The 9,155-nt window shown below is 40.2% G+C and overlaps 1 protein-coding gene across 2 annotated transcripts; it reads right to left on the bottom strand.

The window, feature by feature from the left end:
- Window positions 1–456: 456 nt before the first annotated feature.
- Window positions 457–5,965, bottom strand: FST (follistatin). Of its 2 annotated transcripts, none has more exons than XM_066602731.1 (6): window positions 5,518–5,965; window positions 3,180–3,371; window positions 2,430–2,648; window positions 2,027–2,251; window positions 1,350–1,580; window positions 457–946 (listed from the first exon to the last, which is right to left on the bottom strand). In XM_066602731.1, coding segments are annotated over exons 1-6 (948 nt in total). In that variant the 5' UTR covers window positions 5,597–5,965; the 3' UTR covers window positions 457–944. The 2 variants fall into 2 exon arrangements, with proteins under 2 accessions (XP_066458828.1, XP_066458827.1); XM_066602730.1 differs by having other exon boundaries at window positions 457–671; window positions 5,518–5,964.
- Between the last annotated feature and the right edge of the window lie 3,190 nt (window positions 5,966–9,155).

Genomic DNA, 9,155 nt, shown 5'->3' with positions numbered 1-9,155 from the left:
CTAAAATCTACAGGAGTTATGGCAACAATTTCTTTTACGACTTCAAAAGAGAACATAGGCATTTGTGGCCAACCATTTCACAAAACAGCCATCAGGAAAGAGGTGAGGGTCCTAGAAGTGACTGCCATGGGTATAAATAGGGCCCAACAGCAACGTTTTTAAAGGTCTGGGCAGGAAAAGTAGGTGGTGGAGGCCTTCTAGACCCCAATGGTGGTGCAGGGCCCCAGGCATGTGCCTTCCCTATAATCCGGCCCTGCCGACACAAACTCTATAACATCAGTGTATGGAGTGGACAGTAATGGTCAGTTATAAGGAATGGACTTACACGAAAAAGCTGAACTTTACAAGCAAAGGTTTCTCACAATAAATAACACTGCTCTCCCTTTGACGAATATATTTCTTCAAAACAAGGTGTACAGTCAAAAAACAGACATTTTATGTATAAATTATAAAACATGACACAGTATAAATAAATGTCTACCAGACTCAACTATATGTATACTTTTTTTTTCTTCTTCCTCAAAATAAATAAGCATACACCTATATACAGTATGGACATCACTCCTTGCCAAAAAGGCTGTTCCAACAGTTTTACCAGTGGACTGAAGATAATGGGAAGCTGTAGTCGGGGTCATCCTCGTCCTCTTCTTCCTCAGGATCTTCATTAATGGCTATATAGGGGAATATAGGGGAGCTGTTGTTTAAATAAGGACAACAACAGCGCAGAAGCTCAGTGCATGATTGTTTTTTGTTTGTTTGTTTTGCTCTCTGAACAGCCATAAAACAGCGTTGCATTGTATGTGACTTGCAGCGATGCGTTTCGGCATCAACTTTTAATTAATACTTTTTTTTTTCCTTTCTGTCTTTATTTTTTAAATTAATCTATGAAGTCTTAACTGCTGAAAGTTCTGAAGAACCCAATGGATCAGGCTTTTATTGCAGGTTCCTGTAATCAGACAAAAAGCGCTCGTGTTCTAGGTGTACTGCTTGTGTCCTCAGAGTTAGTAGCGGCCGCTGCGCAAAGACAGGGACCGGATCAACCGGTGAGTCTCATGGAGTTAGATCACTCAAAAGCGTTAATGAAGCATTCAGCGAAGCACATAGAAGCAAAATTAGAAAAAATAGAGGGGAAAAGATATTCTCAGGCAACCCCTGGTAAATGGAAAGTATAGCTTTTCCTGCACAACAGGCAATAATAGTCTGGCAAGGCAGCTTCCCTGCTAGTAATGGATCACGATAAATAGCTTAGCCATTGTGCCGGTATCCAATTCTCTCTTAGTCTTCATTACGGAGGGGTTGCCTTTCGAAATCTTAGATTGGATTTTTTTGATTGCAAGAGGAGAACTTACAGTTGCAAGATCCGGTGTGTTTGACTTCCAAAAGTTTACCCAACGAGCAGGCAGCCTGCTTCATGGCACACTCGCTGGGGTAGGTGGCGTTATCACTGGCGCAAACTGCTTCATCAGATTTGCTGTCCGGGCAGTAATCTTCACACACTGCACAGCGGCCTCTGCCTACTCTGTAGTCCCACAGGCACTTCTTACCACTGCTGCACTTTATGTCTTCACATGACTTGGCCTCTGCAAATAGGAAGAACATATCAGTAATCTCTCCAGGAGCAAACAATACATACACCACTATGGCGTCAGCAGCTTTCCACCCCCCCCCCCCTTTTCCCTGTACAGTCATGATGACTTTGTAAAATGCCAATACTAATTGTAATCGATTTTTCTCATCCCTCTAGGGGGTCATTGATTTTTATAATTGGACATTTGAACTGGACACTAACTAATAAATTAGTTTTTCTAAGCATTAGTCAAACTGCATACAATAAGGCCTCATGATATTACAATCTATGTTTTCATTGGAGGCGGGTTATATACTGGAGCACAGCTTTCAGTACTTAAGGTTTCCCAGTTACTATGGGGGACGTCAATAATTGTGGACCATTAGGCAGCTGTATGATACTAGGACTATTATCAGCAAAGAAACATCAGCCCTTTTGATAAACAAAAAAAATACCTACTTATACATTTTCCTTCGTACGCCAATCCAATGGACCTGCCCAGGAGACAGGTAGCTTTCCGCAGGTGACAAGCGCTGGCATACGTAATCCCATCATTTCCACATAGATATTGTTCCGGGGAGGTCGGCTCCGGGCAGTGCCGATGACACGTCACACAGTAGGCGTTATTGGTTTGGTCCACCACGCACGTGGACGTTCCCGGACATAGGACATCTCTGCATGTCTCTGAAACAAAGACAAGGGAGAAGGCCATCAAAATGTGCTCCATTGGAAGTCATCCCTACTAAGACCGAGCACCATGACAGGGGTATGATTATATAGGTGGGTTCATGATGTCACATGTGCCCGGTCATCTTTACAGGTAGTGCATACTGTACATTACTCAATACTTTTTGGGACATACTTTTGCATTTGCCTTGATACTGCACATCCAGCTCCGGGACGGCTTTACACTTGGCCTTAAGCAGAGCACATTCGTCCTTGTATGTTTTGCCATCCAGCCCACAAACAGGGCCTTTCCAGGTGATGTTGGAGCAATCCGGGGCACAGACGCACCTTGGCTTATTTTTCTTATTCATTTTACATTTTTTCCCAGGTCCGCAGTCCACGTTTTCACATGTTTCTGTTTGCAAAAAACACGACAATGAGCTCAGAGTCAACAGTGTAGCTAACAGGAGCAAATCCGAGCGAAACAATGTATCGTACAAGTATCATAAGCTGCAGAAACAAAACAAAAAGCTAGAAGAAACCCAGAAATGCAGTGAAGGGAAAAGTCTACAGAGAGGGAGCACAAGTCCTTCCAGAAATCTGCTTTAAAATTGAGTGCAGATGTCCCCTTCACTGCTTTAATAAATCCCCCCGTGAAAACTAACACTTAATAATCAACTCTAGGTGGCCACAATCTGCAACCCCAGACTGAAGGATCTCAGGTACGTATGTAGGAGGCTATGCGCGTCAAATACAGAACAGCTTGTAGAACTTATCCCTGATGGCTGTGGTGTGATCTATGGGAAACAGAACCCCCCTCCTCCCAGTCTATAGTCAAATAATGTCCACAGACACTACCGTTATATATTAACCCATTGTTAACATGCTGTAATAATAATTTATGACGTCTAGACACATTAATGGTTCTGTGACGATCATGCCCTACCTTTGCAGGGTATGCAGTGCGGTGCTCCTCCGTTGAATATCATCCATTTGAATAGCGTGCTGTTGGGTACATCTTCTTCAGTCCAGGAGGTGCCCAGTCTGCCACTTTTGCAGCATTCTTCTTTGCTCAGTTCAGTCCTGTAGAGAGTCTGGCATCGTCCATTCTTGGATTGCTGAAGCCAACAGTTCCCAGCTGCAAGACATAGCGCCCCAGCCATATCAGTGTCACTTAGCAGTGACCCAGACAAAACACGTGTGCTCTGCACTACTTCCACTAGACTGTTTACTTTTATTTTGTCCTGTTTCATAACCCGCAGTAGTAACACCAGCCTATCCCCAGACACAGAGCACAGTGCATGGGTTAACCCCTTGAGAGGCCAGCAAAGCATTGCAACAGCACATCCCACACTCTTTCCCCCGGCTGACATAAGCCTTAGTAACATATAAACAGCATTCTTCCCTGCATTTATTACAGCATCGAGTGCATTCATGCTAAGTGATTCAATTCCATTTTGTGCCATTATGTTGCAATCTGAGTGGGCTTCAGACCATTTGCACATTCTTTTGAAATATCCGATTTAGCTGGACCCCTTACAAAAATAACATGGCTTGAAAGTAAAATAAAAGGATATAAAACTACAACTGAGCTGCTTCTCAACACTCTGCCGGGCTACGATACTGGATCAAGACATTAAAGGGGCACTAAAATCAAAAGTTTTCGGTAGTTTTCACACATGTGGAATATTTCTGCAACTAGAAAATTCTGCACCAAAATCTCCAGGCATGCATGCAAGCTATGGAGCAGAAAACCGCAGCAGCAGATTAAGATGCGTCTTTAGGAGCGTCTTGACAGAAATATTCCGCACATATGAAAGGTCTCTTTAACAGTTTCTAAAAGTGCAGCGTAAACAATAAGCTGCTGATATCAGTCACAAGTCCGCATGTAAATATCTCCAGAGGTTCACATATCATTACTATAAGAGATAAAATGCTAGTCATCCCACTGAACGGTACAGTCAGTCTCCTCACTGGCTGATAACAGGGAGCAATAGACCAAAAATAACAAATGTAGATAAAAATGATGTAATTATCTCTTATCCATCCCCCCTTCCAAAATAGAATTGATATTTATACTGCTGTTAACACACTATAATAATATTTAAATTATTGCTTATATGCTGTAATAATCTATACAGGACTGTGCAAAAATGTTAAAAATATGTGAAAAAAATGCTGCAAAGTAAGTATGCTTTCAAAAATAGAAGGCGTCTGATTAGTTCCATATATATTCCGCAGCAGGACAACAACCCCAAACATCCAGCTAATGTCATTAAGAAGTAACTTCAGGGTAAAGAAGAACAAGGAGTCCTGGAAGTGATGTGATGGCCCCCACAGACCCCTGACCACAACATCATCCATAAAGAGACAGAAGGATTTGAGCAAGTCTACATCCACAGACGATCTGTGGTTAGTTCTCCCAAGATGTTCTCCAACAACCTCCCTGCCGAGTTCCTTCAAAAACTGTGTGCAAGTGTAATTAGAAAAATTGATGCTGTTTTGAAGGCAAAGGCTGGTAACACTAAATAGTGATTTTGTTTACATTTCTCTTTTGTTAGTTGCCAAAAATAAACTAACAGTTTCATTTTTGAAAGCATTCTCACTTTGCAACATTTCTTCCACACCTGCCTAAAACTTTTGCACAGCACTGCATACCCTTGTTTATAGACTGTACCAATATCTATATTATTGTTTATATGCTGTAATAGTATTTATATTATCTGCATTCCTTCTATTTATGCTATCCATATCCATCCTACTTATAGGGATAAAATGACTGTAAATCATTCATCATATGATGTGGTCATTACTTTTATTAACCACAATGAACATATGGAGTCAACCCCTCAGGTTTATTAAAAATTCTTCCTACTGTTGCTATCATTAAGATCGCCTGCCATTAATCCATATAATATCCAGGTGTTTATCCCTTTAATTCAAAACTGTTAAGTAAACTTTAGCTGTACAGTCCCTTCTTGATAAGATCACAGTACTGTAACTAGTCTCTTCTCTAAACTCATGGAAACTCCTGCTCTAAAAGTTGAAGAATCCCACTTGCAGCCCAACCATGATGTCCACTTTCTAAACTTTTCTTGCATAAGTCACAGAAAGTAATTCTGAACATCAAATACAAAATAGATTGTGTTCATGTAATAAAAAGTAGTTGCAGTTTGCAGTCCTGTAACAAGTCAGTCTCCCTTTCCTGTATCTCCCAAAGCTGATAAAGAAAAATGAAGAAGGTAAAAAAGAGAATAAATGAGAAAGCTGAGTGATCTGCTTACCCTGGACAGTGTGATCTTCCATGAAATGACACAGAGACATAGTCACAAGAAGTCCTAGCAAGCCCGGGCGATTTAACATCCTCAGTCCAGACCAGTAAGTGGAGATGTGATGGTGTAGTAGTGTGATCTCTCTATTGAATGAACGTCAGGCAATGCAGTCTCTCTTTAAATCTATAAGGGGGTCTTAGCTGTCTGCGGTGGGCGGTCTCCAGTGTGTGTGTATGAGTGTGTGTGTCTGTTTTGGGGGTGGGGAATTTTTTAACAAATTCACAGTGAATCAGGTGACATTTTTTTTCTATTTTGCAAACAACTAGATCCAACAGATAATGTGTGCAAAGCGACTTGTAGTGCCAGGCAGGAGGGCATCAAAGTTGGCATGCACTTGTAAGAGAGTGCATTGTAGTCGCAACCTGGTATTGTCTTACTAGCTTGCTTTTGGAATGCCAGGCAGTAGTCACACACATGCGTTGATTGGCACAATGTTACTACCTATGGGCACAGTCTTAGCACTGTCTGGAGTATTAGACAGGAATGGGCAACGTAGGCGGTCTCTTTTCAGAGATTGCTGCCATCGATAATGAACTTCTATAGGGCTAGTTTATTAAGCACAGCCTGGCACTGTGCCCTCTAAGTTGGCGGACTCTCATTTAGAACATTTTTGGCGCAGCTGAATGAAACTGAGTAGGCGATATTTCCTTTTATGCTGCCTTTTCTCTCCCTGGAAATGGCAGAGGACAAGAGACAGAGAAGTATGCCGCCTGCATTCCTGGGCACTGGCAGGGCACCTCTTCTCTGCCTTTCACTGCAAATAACTCAGTGATAACAGGTTTTTTCCACCAACTGCAGGAGATAGCACTAATCTGTTCAGAAAAGATCCCATTACAATGGTGTGTGAGCTCACTACAATCCATCTAGGAGTGCAGGCTAATATTAGCGGACAGTTGGTTGGTGAGGAGGCACCCAGCACCTGCAGACTGGTAGACACTGACCCGCTGCACCCCCTGGTATCGGGGCATTCTGCTCACACGGCGTCCTTCCTTCTGCTCTTCTCTCCACCCCTGACACTGGCAGCAGGATAAATACAAGGTTGTACAGCGCCCTCTAATGGCAAACGACAAGTGAGAAGTGCGGAAAAGTTACGTTGTATCTGGAGCTGCGGCTCTCTTCTCTCTGTCCTTTCTTTTTCTCCTTCTATATATGTATCCTGTTACATCCCTTTCTTCTATTCGTTATCTATCTATCTATCCTCATATCTATCTATCTATCATCTATTTATCCATCCATCTATCTAACATTTATCTATCTATCTATCTATCTATCTATCTATCTATCTATCTATCTATCTATCTATCTATCCATTTATCTCATATCTATCTATCTATCTATCTATCCATCCATCCATCTACTCTCATATCTATCTATCTATCTATCTATCTATCTATCTATCTATCTATCTATCTATCTATCTATCTATTATCTATCTATCTATCTATTTATCTATCTATCTATCTATCTATCATCTATTTATCCATCCATCTATTTAACATTTATCTATCTATCTATCTATCTATCTATCTATCTATCTATCTATCTATCTATGTATCTCATATCTATCTATCTATCGATCTATCTATCTAACATCTATCTTTCTATCTCATATCTATCTATCTATCTATCCATCCATCCATCTACTCTCATATCTATCTATCTATCTATCTATCTATCTATCTATCTATCTATCTATCTATCTATCTATCTATCTATCTATCCATCCATCCATCTACTCTCATATCTATCTATCTATCTATCTATCTATCTATCTATCTATCTATCTATCTATCTATCTATCTATCTATCTATCTATCTATCTATCTATCCATCCATCCATCCATCTACTCTCATATCTATCTATCTATCTATCTATCTATCTATCTATCTATCTATCTATCTATCTATCTATCTATCTATCTATCTATCTATCTATCTATCTATCTATCTATCTATCTATCCATCCATCCATCCATCCACCTACTCTCATATCTATCTATCTATCTATCTATCTATCTATCTATCTATCTATCTATCTATCTATCTATCTATCTATCTATCTCATATCTATCTGCCTATCTGATGATGATTATCTGTTAAGTCGCATCGACCATCGGTCACTTTATAGATCAATGTTCTCCACGCCTTTCGGCGATTAACATGTTCATGGTGGCCTTGATTGTATCTAGCCACCTTGTTCTTTATCGTCCTGTTCTTCTCTTTCCACTGACTTTGCCAAGCATCAGTACTGTTTCCAGTGAGTTTGCGCGCATCACGTCTCCAAAAAAAGAAAGTTGCTGTTTGATGATTTTGCCCTCTAGCGATATTTTCGGTTTGACGCAATCTTACACTACCTTGTTTGTTGTCATATCCAAGGTATCTGTAGCATTCTCCTCCAGCACTATAGTTCAAACACATCATTTTTTCTTCTGTCTGTTTTCCTGAGTGTCCAACTTTTGCAACCATACATCGTTATGGGAAAGATGATTACAATGATCAGTCCGTTTTTTGTTCCAATGCTAATGTCCTTGCTTTTCCAGATCTTTTCCATTGCTTGCATTACATTCCTACCAAGTGTAATCCATCTCCTGATCTCAGGTTCAGATTGCCTGTTGTAATCGATTTTGGATCCAAGGAAGATGAAATCCTGGACCGACTCGACTTCTTTGTTGTAAATTTTTATGTTCATTGTACCATTGCCTACCGCGGTCATGACTTTTGTTTTCTTGCTGTTGAGGTACAGTCCCATGCATTCGCTTTCCCTTTGCACTCGTTGGATAAGGTATTCCAGGTCCTTTTCACTATCCGCAAGCAGGGTGGTGTCATCTGCATATCGGAGGTTGTTGACACTTCTGCCACCAAATTGCATTAGAAATCCTTCCATCTATCTCATATCTATCTATCTATCTATCTATCTATCTATCTATCTATCTATCTATCTATCTATCTATCTATCTATCCATCCATCCATCCATCTATCTATCTCATATCTATCTATCTCACTGTCTATCTATCTCACATCTATCTATCCATCTATCTATCTCATATCTATCTATCTCACTATCTACCTATCTATCTATCTATCTATCTATCTCATATCTATCTATCTATCTATCTATCTATCTATCTCACTATCTATCTATCCCATATCTATCTATCTCACTATCTATCCTATATCTATCTATCTATCTATCTATCTATCCCATATCTAATTATCTCATATCTATGTATCTACCTCATATCTATCTGTCTATCTAGCAATCTATTTATTTATTTATTTATCTATTATTTATTTATCTATCTGTTCCTCTCATATCTGTTTCCCTTCTCCATCTATCTCTATCTCATTATTTATCTTCATCTGTATTTCCATATATCTTCTCTCTCTTTTTCTTCCTCTGAACATTGTGAAAGCAGATGAAATTGTTAAGGGAACAGGGACTTTAGAGAACATATAGGGGATTCCAGGACTATGACCAGAGATATAATAACCATTCTATAGATTCTTTGTGGACTCTTCTCCCTTCTTGCATGAGCTGGAATCCAGGATGTGGCCTAAGACTCCAGGGTTCCTTCTCTCTGCTCTTGCT

This window comes from Eleutherodactylus coqui, chromosome 5 (assembly GCF_035609145.1).
Source record: "Eleutherodactylus coqui strain aEleCoq1 chromosome 5, aEleCoq1.hap1, whole genome shotgun sequence".
Taxonomy (NCBI): Eukaryota; Metazoa; Chordata; class Amphibia; order Anura; family Eleutherodactylidae; genus Eleutherodactylus; species Eleutherodactylus coqui.
The sequence above is the reverse complement of the archived record's forward strand: the minus strand, read 5'-3'. Positions and strand labels throughout refer to the sequence as shown.